Source organism: Mauremys mutica, chromosome 4, assembly GCF_020497125.1.
Source record: "Mauremys mutica isolate MM-2020 ecotype Southern chromosome 4, ASM2049712v1, whole genome shotgun sequence".
NCBI lineage: Eukaryota > Metazoa > Chordata > Testudines > Geoemydidae > Mauremys > Mauremys mutica.
In genome coordinates this window covers 135,344,653-135,359,844 of record NC_059075.1, presented here as the reverse complement: position 1 = coordinate 135,359,844, position 15,192 = coordinate 135,344,653, and the positions used below count along the sequence as shown (strand labels likewise).

The 15,192-nt window shown below is 46.5% G+C and overlaps 1 protein-coding gene across 2 annotated transcripts; it reads left to right on the top strand.

The window, feature by feature from the left end:
* Positions 1-32: 32 nt before the first annotated feature.
* LOC123368143 (triggering receptor expressed on myeloid cells 2-like) lies at positions 33-14,893 on the top strand. 2 transcript variants are annotated; one of them, XM_045012697.1, is made up of 5 exons: positions 33-134; positions 9,278-9,619; positions 11,712-11,769; positions 14,015-14,181; positions 14,457-14,893. In XM_045012697.1, exons 2-5 carry the CDS (start codon positions 9,316-9,318, stop codon positions 14,468-14,470), a joined length of 543 nt encoding a protein of 180 aa, XP_044868632.1. In that variant the 5' UTR covers positions 33-134; positions 9,278-9,315; the 3' UTR covers positions 14,471-14,893. The 2 variants fall into 2 exon arrangements, with proteins under 2 accessions (XP_044868632.1, XP_044868631.1); XM_045012696.1 differs by lacking the exon at positions 33-134 and adding an exon at positions 4,794-4,925.
* Positions 14,894-15,192: the final 299 nt, after the last annotated feature.

Below are 15,192 nucleotides of genomic sequence, written 5' to 3'. Positions count from 1 at the left end.
CACTGGCAACTGGGCAAAACGCAGCTGCTTTTCAAGAAACAGCACAGGAAGATCAAGAGAACGAAGGAGAATCCTCAGGCCTCAAGCTGGAGGAATATGGGCAGGCATTGTCATCTGAAACCCACGCAAACATTGTATGTGTAAGATTCTGACTCAGATGTTACAGGGTTCAGCTTCCCCTTGGGAGACTGACAGAGAATGAGCAGGGGGTGGGAAGGGGAATAAATATACTGATGATGTGTGAACTGCATCATGTTTTGCTGAATGTATCTCAATACATAGCTTGAGAGCGTTTGCCAGGGAGCAATGTGTAAGTATTAATCACCATCATCACGGTTTCTAATCTAGAATGACTGTATGAACCAAGGCCCCAGAACAGCCTTTCAGCTGCAAAAATGATATATAGCATACATAGACACACAGGGTGATCAGATGTCCCGATTTTATAGGGACAGTCCCGATATTCAAGGCTTTGTCTTATATAGGCACCTATTAACCCCCACCCCCTATCCCAATTTTTCATATTTGCTATCTGGTCACCCCATAGACACACGTTAGTGCAGAATAGGTCATGCAAATGCCTAAGCAGCTCAAGTGCAGTGACCTGCGTGTGCGGGAGGGAGACAGGGACGACAGGATTTTGGAATAAATTAAATGTTGGTTATCTTGGTGAGGCATCAGATCAGGATCATCTATTTAGAATGAAAAAATAGAGTGTACGGGCATGTGGGTGAGGCCTCAGAGCTGCGTGTGTGTTGGGTGCATGTGTCTCTTCTTTTATGGGCACAGGTTAAACAGGGCTGCCATGGCTAATGACAGTGGTAAGTCTCGAAAGCTGGATCCTGTGGTGTTCCCAGCTCTAGTGCTGAACTTGTGCTCAGTGTTTGTCCACAGGCTCAGGACGTTCGTGCGTCTCTATGGCTAGCTCACTGAAAACAGGTAGTCATCTGCCGCATTCAAAGCATTTATAGATGCCTCTTCCACACTGTGTGTTGGCACAGGCCTCTGACTCACCATCCCACCCCTGAATGCCCTGAAGGAGTGGCCAGTCATTCTCCACTGGGAAAGCCCTTGGGTTACTCAGCACCTCTGGCTGCATTGCTGACCTTCCCAGGCTGGCTACTCAAACCAAGGCAACAGGGAATAGAGACTCCAAGAAAGGAGTGTGAGTGAAAAAAAAAGAGATGGGATCGCACACATTCACCCAGAAGAAGGAAGGGCAGGGGAGAATAGGAGAGTTTTCTGAACAGAAGGGTCCCCCATTGCTCTAGCAAGAGGACAGGCAGCTGAGCAGGTAAGAGGAAGTGCTAGATGAAGCAGCTAAATTGCAAGGAATATGACGGAGAAAATAGAGGAAGAAGGATGAGCACAGAGGGCAGATTTCAACACAGGCCCGGAATTAGAGAGGAAGTGGCAACAATCACTAAGGCTAAATAGTTAAGGACTCAAGTGTGCTGGGTGACTCAGAGGGTCATGCTGAGACTCCAAGAATTTTAATTTATAGATCAGTGGTGCAAATCTGGACCGGGTGGGTAACGTCCAAGAGCAGATAGCTGGTCAGTGAGTGATGTGAAATGAGTTTGCTGGGTCTTAGCCCATTTCCCAGTGGACAGACGTGTCCGCTTCCCAAAGAGTGCTGGCACCATATCTGACTGTCCAGGACAGGTGGCAGATGGAATGGGCCTCAACTACCCCTCACTCCAAAAGTAGGTCCCTGATCTCTTGGGGTTGCTGAGGGGAAGCCTACACTACCAATCTTCTGAGGATACATAACTGACTTTGGTTTTCTGGCTATCAGGCACCTTTCGCCAGCAATAAAGTAAATGAAAAAGAAAGCAGAGCCTGAGACCCAGGGCCTGATTCTCCACCACTTTGCCCCTTGTTCAGCCATTTTCACTGGTACAATGCAGGTGGAAAATGCTACTATACCAAATAGCAACACAAGGTGTGATCCCTTTGCATGCACAAGGAGGGGTCAGAAATATAACTGAGACAGGAAGCTCTGCAGGGCCTAGGGATGGGCAGGATCTTCAATTATCAGGAATGAAGGGAGTAAACTGATAGCAGGAATTTGCTGTAAACAGAACAAGTCAAACACTTTTTATGATGGAAAATAGCCTTTATTGGTCAACAACAGGCATGTTTGTGAAAAAGCATCCAGTTTTGTTGAAGATGTTCATGTTTTCATGGAAAAACTGGGGGAGTGGAGGGGAGGAACAATCAAAGAAAATGTTCAAACTATTTTGGTGGTTGTTTTAGCAGAGAAATATATATATATATATATATATATATATATATACACATACACACACACACACACATTTCCTGACCCACTACAGTTGTAAATCACATTGTGCCCAGGAGGAACAACAAGTTGCAGGGAATTACAAAAGAAAGTACAAAAATATTTGCTACAAAAACTAAACTAGACAATAATGGAAGACTTTGAACTAGAACTGACTATGGGGTGTACTTGCAGGGAAGTAGATGTTTCTGACCAACATGAAGCTAAACTCCTACCTGTTGTACTGAAAATGGAGCTCTACATAGAAAGAATGAATCCTATAACGTACTTGCGGTCATGGTGGAGGACTGTTTCTTTATATCCTATCTAGAAGAGATAGGGAGAAAGAGAAAGGCTTGTGCATAGAGGATATATCTGCAGTCCTACCACCTCTGGGTCTGATACTGTCAGCTTCTGTGACGCACCCTATAATGCTTTGTAGAAATGTGCTTATGAGTGTAAACATGACATAACTGGCATATGTTTTATGCTAGATATGCCATGTAACATATCTTTGCAAAGGTTATGATCTACTGAATATATTAATAGCATTTGTATGCATGTATCATTTTTATATCTTAAGTTATGAGCGTTGGCTCTATGCTTGTATTTAAAGTGTTTGCTGTAGGAAGCACATAAGGCAGATTTGGTCAATATAGTGTGAAGGGGTTATTCAAGTAATTGGGAGTACTTAACTAGCAATGGACTTTGGGAGATGCCAATCCACATCTGAGTTTTCCTGAGAATGTTCAAACTAACGTGAACAATGGCATGACCTGCAAAAAGCTGAATCATTCATAGACATGTGACTTGTCCAGGTGGCTACAGACCCCATCTTGTTGCAGTGATTTTGCACAGGAGAACAAAGGGGTTTCCACCCACAAGAGAAAGAATATAAAAGGCCCTCCATTCTGTCTTCAGATGGCTCAGAAGATAGCCTCTCCACCCCAAAGAGATGCCTGAAAGAAACTGGAACAAAGGACAGTAACTATGGGGGTGTGAGTGATTGCTGGACCCAGACTAGGAAGGAGTCTAGTGTGTGAAAGAATCTTTTTGTAACATCTCTGAGGGTGAGATTTACCTGCATTTAGTTTCCTACTGTATTAGGCCTAGACTTGTGTGGTTTTGATTTATTTTGCTTGGTAAATCACTTCATTCTGTCTGTTATTACTTGGAACCACTTAAATCCTACTTTTTATATTTAATAAAATCACTTTTTGCTTATTAATTAATCCACAGCAAGTATTAATACCTGGTAGAGCAAACAGCTGTGCATCTCTCTCTATAAGTGTTATAGAGGGCAGACAATTTATGAGTTTACCCTGTATAAGCTTTATACAGAGTAAAACAGATTTATTTGGGGTTTGGATCCCATTGGGAACTGGGTATCTGGGTGCTAGAGACAGAAGCACTTCTTAAGCTGTTCTCAGTTAAGTCTGCAGCTTGTGGGGGACGTGGTTCAGACCTGGGTCTGTGTTTGTAGCAGGCTAGTGTGTCTGGCTCAACAAGACAGGGTACTGAAGTCCCAAGCTGGCAGGGAAAATGGTCTCAGAGGTAGTCTCAGCACATGAGGTGACAGTCCCAAGGAGGTTTCTGTGACTCAACCCATCACAGCTCCTATAAGCTAAATAGCCTGGGGCTGAATCAGTACTTGGAGGAAAACCTCCAGCTAAAAGCAATGGAGGAGCTCAGATACCATGGTGATGGGCATCATGTGACTATCTAGCTTATTAGATTAGTTAACTCCATAGTTGGCTCTCTTCCAAGTCAGTACTGAACCAATGCCCCAGCATGGTGATGATGGGCCCTGTACCTGCTGGAGGTGCTGTCTTTCAGATGAAACAAAAAACTAGGCTCCTGGTCCCCTGACTTCATTAAAAATCTCTCAGCGCTTTTTGCAAGAGTACAGAGTAAAGATGTTAGCTCTTGTGTCCTGTGCTAATTACATTGTGCTGGTCTGAAACACCCAGAAGTTTAAACTGTTACAATATTCTTCACTTTCTGTCCTAAACAGTCATATCAAGTTGCTGTACTGCCTTGTGTGATAAGTTTTTCTGTAGCTTCTTTCCAGTTGTGCCACTAAAGGACGAGCAAAGAGTCTGAATACAATCCTAGGGTTCTCTGTGGAGATCTCCAAGGCAGTATCCCAGCACTTCTATTCCACCTTTCAAGATGTCTGGGTGATCTGCGCCTGGCAGAGCCCACCCTGAGATAGTCAAGACATGATCTCCGTCCATACACGGGAAGTTCACATCATGCAAAAGCTTGTCTAGAAAGCCTATTGAGAATGAAAAGCACCATCCCTTGGTCTCAGAACGCCTCTGCATCGCATGGTTTCCTCATCACATGATAACTCTTCTCAGGCTGTCTAGACCAAAGCCTGGTTCCCAGTGGGCATTGCTGCTGCCCCAGTTTTCAGCCAGTCAGAGAAGCATCTGTCCCTGGTACATTGCTCAATCCCCAGGAGGGAAGAGAAGCCAAGTTCCTGTTCTCATTCCTTCCTGCAGAACAAGGAGAAAAAAGCTGCTCTTGGGCAAGAATCCTTTTTATTTTTGTTCGGACTCCCCCCTGCGCTGCTGGATAGGGGGAAGAAGAGACATGGAAAAGCTCATGCATCTGATCTTGTTGGTCTCCTTATCAGGTAAGAAAGCATCCAATTTCTTTTGTGTCAGGTTGAGGGGTAGGCGAAGGTTTGGAGCAATAACTAGTATTGTCCAACATCTAGTATGACTCATAGCAGGGACCATGAGGCAAACGCTGCACAGGACGCAAGGCTCAGCTGCTTGTTCTGGAATCAGAGAAGATGATTCCATTGTGAACGTTCTTAAATGGACCCACACTCACAGTTATCAGTGGGAGTGCCAATAAAAGTCAAAGCAGGTAGCTATCTTTTAAGGGCAAGATTAACTGCAACAGGCGTTGAGGGAGCTCAAAACTTTGCAGGAGGTGTTCTGCGCCCTGCAGGATCCAGCTCAAGATTATTATCCTCGGCACTGAACTGAAAAGACGTAGATTCTCTGGGCCTGGTTCTCTGCTGTCTTGTGCCCTGTGCAATAATTGCACCTGTGCAAAGGGACCATCATATGCAAGTATAGTGATTTGGTACCATGATCCACCCACTTCGCATTCGCTGTGCAAACGACAATGTAAGGTGCAAAGAAATGGAGAACAATTCTGCCTCCCTCCCGACCCATGCGAATCCCAGAACATGTCTGGCAAAGAAGCCACAAATAGTCTTGAAGCAGCAGATGGAGTCAAATGGAGCCATGGTAACATGCTTAGCAAGTGAACACGCGAACCACAGAGAATATACAAAGCAGGAGGAGGGAATGCATCCCATGACTGGTGTCCCTAGCCTCTATTTGTTAGAGGGTGTTGATGGATGGCAGGAGAGAGATCACTTGATCATTACCTGTAAGGTTCACTCCCTCTGGAGCACCTGGCATTGACCACTGTCAGTAGACAGGATACTGGGCTGGATGGACCTTTGGTCTGATCCAGTATGGCCGTTCTTATGTTCTTATGTAGAAGGAGCAGGTAGTTTGGGGTGGGGGATGAGAAGGGCTCCTCTAAACATAAGTCATTACACTACATGATCTTCAGCGGCTGCATTCATGGTTTCATTCCCTTCCAGGGTTTGTGTTCTTTACTCTTGATTTTTTCCAAAGGACATTGGAGATCCTACCACTCAGCTGCTTCCAGGGTGGTGGGCTGAGGTCTGTCAGGGAACCTGTGAGTCAGAGCAGGAAACACCTTGGAAGAAATAACAAGCTCCTTTAACTGCACTCTCAGCAACTGAGATTGCAAAATCCAGTTTGTGTGACTATTTTACATGCAAACTACAGCAGCTACAGGTCCTAGTGGAGCAAATAAGGCTTAACAGAGCAGACACCCCATTGGCACTCAGAGGACCAACCCCTAAATGTGGGAACTCGGATTCTTTCTCTCCAGAGATTCCTGGGGAGAGGAGTTGGGGACAGGGGGAGGGAGAGCGAGGCATGAGGATATCGAGTTAACCACTGGAGATCATCTGAGACATCTAGGCAAAATGGAAAAAATATAGCGGGGGGGGAATCTATCTAGGTGCTTATCTGGCCTCCGTCACAACTGAGCACCTCACAACCCCTCCGGGAGGCAGGGAAGCATTAGCCCATTGTACAGATACGCAATTAAGGCACAGAAATGTTAAATGTCTTGCCAATGCTCACAAGGGGACAATTTGTAGCAATTCTGGAAATAAAACCAGGGCCTATCTGAGTCCCACTCCACTGCCTTAATGTCAAGACCATCCTTCCTCCAGTCCCATACCCATCTTGTCAGTTTCTTTCCTTCTCTTTCTATGGAGGCTGACAAACAAAAATTCCAGCTCTCCCATGGGAGGAACCTGGACTGGCCTTCTCTTCCTGGAACACCCTGGAATAACCCAGGACCACATTACTTTGAGAAGGATACCTGAAACACGGTTCTTCCGCCTCACTCTCCTATGACATCCACCCATTCAAAACCTCTCTGCCTGGGAAATGGACAGAGAGAAGCTGAGCGTCTATCCATTATGACTGCCATCTACCTAGCGGCATTTATGTCATGCTCACCATCATTCTTGGGGACTTCACATGGGAAATAAGACACAGGAGTAGATAAACATCTGTAAGGAACAGCTTTCCCTCTCCACCCAGGCAGTTAGAACTCTCATCCCGGTTCTCAACCTCCTCTTCTCTAGCTTGGCACACGCAGTCCTACCATCTGTCTGTCCCACCCTGTTTGTCTCTGGGCTTATGCTTAGATTGTCAGCTCTTTGGGAAGGAACCATCTTTTTGTTTTGTTTGTACAGCCCCTAGCACCATGGGGCCCTGATCCATCATGGGGGCTCATAGGTGCTTTTGCAATATACATCATAGTAGATGCATGTTTTACAAGCACCAATTCTACTTCCATTACACGTGGGCCACAGCTGCAAAATCTGGATAGGTGGCCAGACTTTCCAAAACGATGGAGTGTTTGCAACCAACATTCTGGCTTGGGCTCATCTGTGTCATCCTCAGTAATAAAGAACGAGGGAGGAGGAACACAGATAATATACGATCTGTCAGCAGAATTGTTTTGAAAGATAAAGGCTCAGAGTTTTGCATGGGACATTATCAACCCTAAACTGGCAGTCTCTGACCAAGAGTGAAATAGCAGGGACTGCTTCGGGTCAGAACGGAGGTGCACTGGGGTGGGGGTGGAACCCCAAGACTACAACAGCAGGGGGCTGCCGGTCAGGACTGAGGAGCATTGGCAAAGCAGTATATGCAATGCTTGCAGAACACCTATACGTCTTTATGCCTATTTTTTTTTAGCTTAACATTTACTCAGAATATTTACAAATAAGAGAAGACGGTGCATCTTCCCAAACATTGTGGCATTCTCAATCATCTCAGTACAGGCGGCTCTGCGAAGCCCTTATAACATCCATTCCCAATGTATTTCCGTCTTCAGTTCTACTTAGAATTCTTCTGCAGCAGTTGCTAGTGACTGAAAAGCCTCCACCTAAAACAGACTCCCCAAAATAACACACAGCTTCCTTCTAAAAGTAAAAATATCTCAAACAATGTGGTCCCTTTGCTTCTGCAGCTTGAAGAGAAACAGAAATTAGAAGGAACTCAATAGAAACAGGAAAATAGTCAAAGATCAGCTGCTCATACGGCAGGGCTAGAATTAGCAGTACCCCAGGAAACAGAGCAAAAGGAGATTTCTCAAAACCACGGGTGTTAAAAGGTCAGTAACAGGACTAAGAATTAACCCTCCAACCACACAACTGGAGACTGGCTTGTGCCTGTGGAGCTGATTCCTTTATACCAAGACCCATTTGCACCACTCTGGCAGCGTAAAGGGGCCCTCCATTTGCATACCACCAGAGCAGGGCAAGGGGCCATTGGTGTAACTGCCAAGCAGACTCTGTAGGTTTAATCTTCCTCAGTGTCCAAGGAAAGGCCCAGGTTCAATTTCTGGAAGTTTCTTGCTCCTCAGCCCAGCAATGTGATCAGCCCCTGGAGGATGAAAGTGCCTCACATCACTGAGGTCAGCCTGGAATATCTGTGGTCACTTCTGGCCTTGAACTCTATCACTATGGAGCGAGCCATCTGACTGGGCAAGGTGACGTGTTGATGAGCTCTGATTGGAGTCCAAGCAAGGCCGTGTAATGTTCAACATCATGCAAGGAAGAAAGTGTGGAAGGGGAAGGCTTTTGTGGCATTTCAGGAGACAAATTCTTCTTCTGGGGAGACAAGATCTCCTCTCCTCTCTCTCCCACAGGAAAACCCAGATGACTGGCGCATCAGTGGGGGTCAATAGGTAAAGAATAGAGAAGGCCTGAACCAAAATCCTGAATCTAAACATGCCCAAACTTTGGGGACTGAGGAAGGAGGGTGAGCAGAGGACAGTGATAAATGATTGGATGATGCCCTGTCATCTACAACAGTGGTTCTCAACCAGGGGTGCGTGTACCCCTGGGGGTACGCAGAGGTCCTGCAGGGGATACACCAACTTATCTAGATATTTGCCTAGTTTTACAACAGGCACTAGCAAAGTCAGTACAAACTAACATATCATACAGACAATGACTTGCTTATACTGCTCTATGTACTATACACTGAAATGTAAGTACCACATTTATATTCCAATTGATTTATTTTATAATTATATGGTAAAAATGAGAAAGTCAGGAATTTTTCAGTACTGGTGTCCTGTGACACTTCTGTATTTTTATGTCTGACTCTGTAAGCAAGTAGTTTTTAATTGAGGTGAAACTTGGGCTAGGCAAGACAAATCAGACTCCTGAAAGGGGTATGGCAGTCTAGAAAGGTTGAGAGCCACCGATCTACACCACATTGCTACCTCCAACAGAGATGGGGAATTACAGGCCCAAGTTGTCCTCGTGAAGACAAGGGAAGTGTGTGTGTCAGAGAGAAGACGATTGAGACCGAAGTCGGGTTTTCCTTTCTCTCCCCTCAGAGCTGTGTGTGGCAGAGAACACCACAGTGGTGTATGGAATGGAAGGAGAGACCATCACCGTCAGCTGCGCCTACAGCCCCAAGGAGAACAAGTGGAGAGAGAAGAGCTGGTGCAAACACGTCAATAAGACTGAGTGTCAGCATGTGGTCAGCGCCCGCCGCTGGCTCCAGTTCCTGAAGAAGTGGAATGGCAACACTTCCATTGCTGACAACATCCACACGGGGGTCCTCACGGTCACCCTGGAGAGACTCCAGAAACAGGACGCAGGGCTGTACCAGTGCAAGACTGACTTCTTAGGAGAAGCAAGGACCTTAAAGAAGGTGAAAGTGGAGGTGCTGGGAGGTAGGTCCCCAGGCTGTGGTATCAATACAACAAGATTTCATGCATTTTATTTTTTTGCATTACAGTAGTATCTACAGACCCCAGCTGAGATCAGGGCCACACTGTGCTAGGTGCTGTACATACACAGGAGGAAGAGACTCCCTGCCCCCAGGGGTTTATAATCTAAGCAGACCAAGGAAGTACTGCTATCCTCATTTCATAGATAGGTAACTGAGGCACAGAGAGATTAGGTGCCTTGCCCAAGGTCACCTAAGAAGAGTCTGTGGGCAGATCTAGGAACTCAACCCAGATCTCCTCATTCCCAGTCCAGTGCTTTTATCACAAGACCATAGTTCATCCTCTGTAGTCCTTGTGCTAATGCAGGAGGGGTGAGCTGAGGGGCAGAGCACAGCCTATAAAGTGTGGCCTGCAGCCATCCTCCTCTGCAACGGTAGGCCAAGGACACAGATGACTAACCACAATGTTTCTTTGCTAGTGAAATCTAGCAAACAGCTGCTATTCCCCCTAGCAGGGAAGACACGAGCACAAAGGAGAGGGGTTGCAGGCTCTTTGGAGGGCAAGGTTAGAATTCAAAACAACCTTGATCAATTGAAGCATTGGTCTGAAATCGTCAAGGTGAAATTCAAGAAAGACAAGCACAAAGTACTTCACCTAGGGAGGAAAAATCAAATGCACCGTGGGGAACAACTGTCCAGGTGGTAGCACTGCTGAAAAGGATCTGGGGGGTTTAGTGCATCTCCTGTTGAATATGAGTCAACCGTATGATGAAGTGGCGAAGAAGGCGAAGACCATCCTGGGGTGTACCATCAGAAGGATTTTACATGAGACATGGGAGGTAATTGTCTTGCTCTACACTTGGCACTGGTGAAGCCCCGGCTGGAGTATTGTGTCCTATTCTGGGTGCTGCACTTTAGGAAAGATGGGGACAAACTGGAGATAGTCCAGAGGAGTGCGACAAAGATGATTAAAGGTTTAGAAAACCTGATCTATGAGGAAAGGTTAAAAAATCTGGGCATGTTTAGTCTTGAGAAACAAAGTCTGAAAGAGGACCTCATAACAGTCTTCAAATATATTAAGTGCTATTGTGAAGAGGACAGTGATAAATTGTTCTCCATGACCATTGAAGGTAGGACGAGAAGTAATGGGCTTAATCTACAATAAGGGAGACCTAGGTTAGATATTAGGAAAAACTTTCTAAAGATAAGAGTTGTTAAGCTCTGGAACAGGCTTCCAAGGGAGGTTTTTAAGAAAAGGCTGGATAAACACCTGTCATGGATGATCTAAGTTTACTTGGTCATGCCTCTGTGCAGGGGACTGGGCTTGATGACTTCTCAAGGTCCCTCCCTCCAGCCTTGCATTCCTATGATTCTGTGAAACCAATATTATTGCCCCATGTGTTTGATACGCACTCAGACTACATATGCCAAGACAGGAGCCTTGAGACTCCTGGCACGTTGCTAATGTGACCCTTAACGCAGTGAAGTTTGGGCATCCTTGGACCCACGCAGTTAGCAATGCCGGGTTAGTCAGTAGTGAGTAAGCCGCAAATTTCCGTGTTACCAGGCATCAAGCTCTTCAGATACAGTCATAAATATGGTGGTAACCTCATGGGTTTCCTGCATCTTCTCCTTTCACTCAGTGGCCCAGAGGAATAGTCCCTGTACAGGCAAAGCAGACAGGTTTTACTCAAGGACTTTGTAAGCTAACAAGCATTCGCTATTCAGATTACAAGTGTCTATAAAATCCATATGCCATGCTAGTCTTGAGAACACAGCCCGGAGTATCCAAGCCCGGGTAGCAGAGATGCCATGGTTTCCTAATTACTAGCAGGATACTCTTGTCATGTCAATGTCTAATGGGCCTGCAAGCCTGGAGGTTCTGGCCCAGATTCTTCTCTTATTTACTCCTGCTTTGCAGCAGTGGAACCCACTGCAGTTGTTACATGAGAGAGGTCCCAAACTTCACCTCTCAGCATCCGCGAGGAGCCAGAGCAGAGGTGATGACCTCTGGTTATGAATAAAGAATGTTTTCACCCCTCTAGCCATGAGGCCGAGAAGTTACATGGTAAGTTAAACTGCTCTGTTTCCATCAGCAGGTGCAATGGAGACCCAGGCACCAGAGGAGCCCAAGATTCTGCACAGCATCTCCAGGTAATCCTGCAGGCTCTTTCTTGTGCTGCGATCTCTGTAAGGAACACATCCCTGGGCTTAGTTACCCAGCAACTGCACCAGCTTTAAAGCAGCGGTATATCCCCTGCTGGGTGTGACTCCTCTGCAGCGGCTGGGAGAAGCTAGACCCATTGACCACTAGGACAGGATTACCCTGGATGAGCAGTCAGCGATTTGGAAAGAATGCAGCAGTCAGGGAGAGACAGACTGAACCAATGAGATATGGCCAAGCAATAAGCTGGCTGGCTATAGCAGAGGAGTGGGCTGGCCGAGTGGCACAGCTGTTTGAGATGTAAGCGCCTCCTTGTTTTGTTCTGCGTTTGCTCCACCCCTAATGCATTGGGGTCCTGGTCCGTGAGTGGGGCTGCTAGGTGCTACCATGCTACACATTATAACAATGCGATAGGAGAGCCTAGCAGCTGTGAGGGAAGGTTGGCAGCAGCATCCTGGAGAAAGTGGACAACTGATGCATGAAGGATGGGCTCTGCCCACTGACTGCCTGAACCCGCCGTGGCAGACGGATCAGTCTACTCCACCTCAGTACCAGCTTTAAATACAAAAATCGGGGCTGGTGTAGTGAATGCACACATGGAAATTAACTTCACCCGCCATTACACCAACTATACAGAGGAAAAATACAATACAGATCTCTGTGGGGTAATTCTGTCCCCCGGAGGAGCTTCCAAGTGTACCCATTGCTCTCAAGGGCAGCCTCCCACCTGAGAGAGCTCAGATGGTTCTGACACAGAAATTGCCAGGCATCATTACAGAGCCCACACTTCCTATAGAATCCTAGAGAGGCTGGTAAAAATCAAACAGAAAGAATGAATTCCAACAGCTGACTGTCTAATTCTCTTAGGTATATTTCACTGGGGGGTCCTGGGCTCTGACACCCAGATGGGGATTAGCATTTGACACCCCTCTATGGCCGGGTTTGAAGATCTTTTTCCTTCCTCTCGAGCAGAGGTTTGCAACTTGGGGGAGGATGGAAATGGGGAACATAAACAAATGCCAGGCAGACATGACCACTTTGCCTTTTGCATCTAGCTAAATGGGGAAGGGGTAGCAGTTCAATGGGAGAGGGCTAGATGAGAGGAGGGTAATGACCCGGTATTGGAAAGGGAGGCATGTATGGAAAAGGTTGAGAACCACTGCTCCAGAGGAGGAATTTGATTCGTTTCCATCAGCTGCCTTCCCGGTCACCGTTCTGCCTTCCAGACGGCAAGATCCCTGGGACTCATGGTTTCTGTCTTGACCAGCGCTGGACACCCTGGTGTCACTTGGTGTGGAATTTTCAAAGGCATGAATGGCAGCTAGGCACCCAACTCCCATGGGAGTGAAGTTCCTAACTGCATCTGTGCCTTTGCTTATCTCCCCCAACAGTCAGAGTGGTGAACAACTTCACGTGTCCAATCAGACTCTGAGACCCTGCTCTTGCTCCCAGTGGAGTCAACAGCAAACCTCCCATTGACTTCCGAGAGCAGGCTAAGAGCTGCAGTTCTGCCAGGTGCCGAATATCCTGTGTGCAGCAAGGTGAAGCTGCTCAGCACCTTGATTCTACTGCTAGAAGGATTGTAGAGAGAGCGGATGAGAAAATGCAGCCCCTAAGTCTGTTGAGAAATCAAATGCTTGGCCTCCATTGATCACTCCCTCTTTTTAAAGGCTACTACAACTACGGAGTATTTGGGGGCTGTTAAACTTCTGTGATTTTATATTTTATTAAATACGGTGCTATATTTATTATGATTTCACACTGGATTAAAGGTTCAGCTCTTTACTAATGCAATTGTATTGCCACCCTGCTTTTGGATGAGAGGCAAAACTAAGAGATATGCTGTGGCACCCTGTCCCACTTCTAGTTTGGGGTTCATGCTGCCTTCCTGCATTAAATTCTTCATCTCTTCCTGATCCAAAATTATTCTTTGGAGTTGTTGCACGTCTGATAAACAGCTGCTGCATTCCTGCCCAGAGGTGGCTGCACTTCAGCGGTTCCTGTATATCATTGTTTATCCATTAATGAGATTCTTCAGATTAAAGCTATAGTTTAGAACAACTGTAATCTTTGCAGCCTCCCATGTGTCCCAGCATGTGTGGGCAGGGAGAAGGAGAATCTTCGATAGACAGTGATTGTCTTTGGCTTTCTCTGTTACCAAAATACCATTAAAAGGTGGAAAACTTCCTTTCCTAGTTAAAGCTAAACTGTTGTATGTGTGGTTTCCCATAACAGCCTTCCTGAGGCCCATTTCAATGCATTCGTCTGCATCATTACGGTACTCCTGGTTGCTAAATTCCTGACAGCCGTACTGATCTTTACCATCGCCAGCCGTCAGAGAAGCGGAGCCATGAGGGAGGGGAGCCACAGCCTGAACCAACACCAGCGCCTCCCACTCGCAGGTGATCTCATGAGCGTTCACATGACAGAATTAACCCCAACTGGGAGACACTCCGCCATGCTGGGCTACAGATCTAGGGAATCAAGAGGGAAAAGAGCTCTGGGGAACTGGAATAAGGTTCCAGGGCAGACTTTGCTGCTTGCTAAGGGAGAGGATAAATGCTGAAGCTAAATGAACGTGTAATGAGCCTGTCATCCATATGGGAGATTGTCAGCAACTGTCTCCATTTCTTATCTCTCCCCCACTTTCTAATCAGTGTTCCTCTTCCATTTCCAGTACAAGAGAACTGAAAGGATGATGCCGGTAACACTTGGACAGGATGGGAGGAGGAAGAAGAGGATGGGTGGAAAAATAAAGAACTCCAAGAGTCTGTCCAGCCAAACTCCCAACTCCGCCAGGACAAACACACATACATGTAGCAATGCCGCACAGACATGGACAGGATGAAAAAGCTCTGCTCGGTTTTCCCCATGCCCGCATGTCGGATAACCTTTGCTTGCTATGCCAGGCTTTGCCTGCAAGGCTAATGGAAAATGCTTCCCTGCAAAAGAAACCAAAGACGCAGCATTTGGCAGTGCATTCGCCTAGCACACGAGTGGGACTTTCACTGGCATATCTTAGCAGCCACAGCGCGTCTCGGGTTCAATCTACAGAGGGTGCAATGGTCTATGTGAATTACTCACCCAGGTGATGCTAAATAAAGGGCACTGTCGTGTCTCAGCTCTCCATGTGTCTTGTCCTGATTCACTGAAACTCAGTGTTGTAATGAAAAACTAGCAGTTTTACTAAATGTGTCCAGCCTGGCTGGATGTTTCCAGAAAACCAATTGAATGCTCCCCACGTGTCCAGGGAGATACGTTACCCAGGGATGGACCAAAATGGAGCAGTAGTGCACTGGATCAGGTAATCTTGGGCCATCTCACTCAAACACTCCCAGTACATAAAACAAGTCCAGGAATCCATTGCAGGGCTGAGTTAGCATTTAACAACACAGAGTGGGAGCAGAGGGATG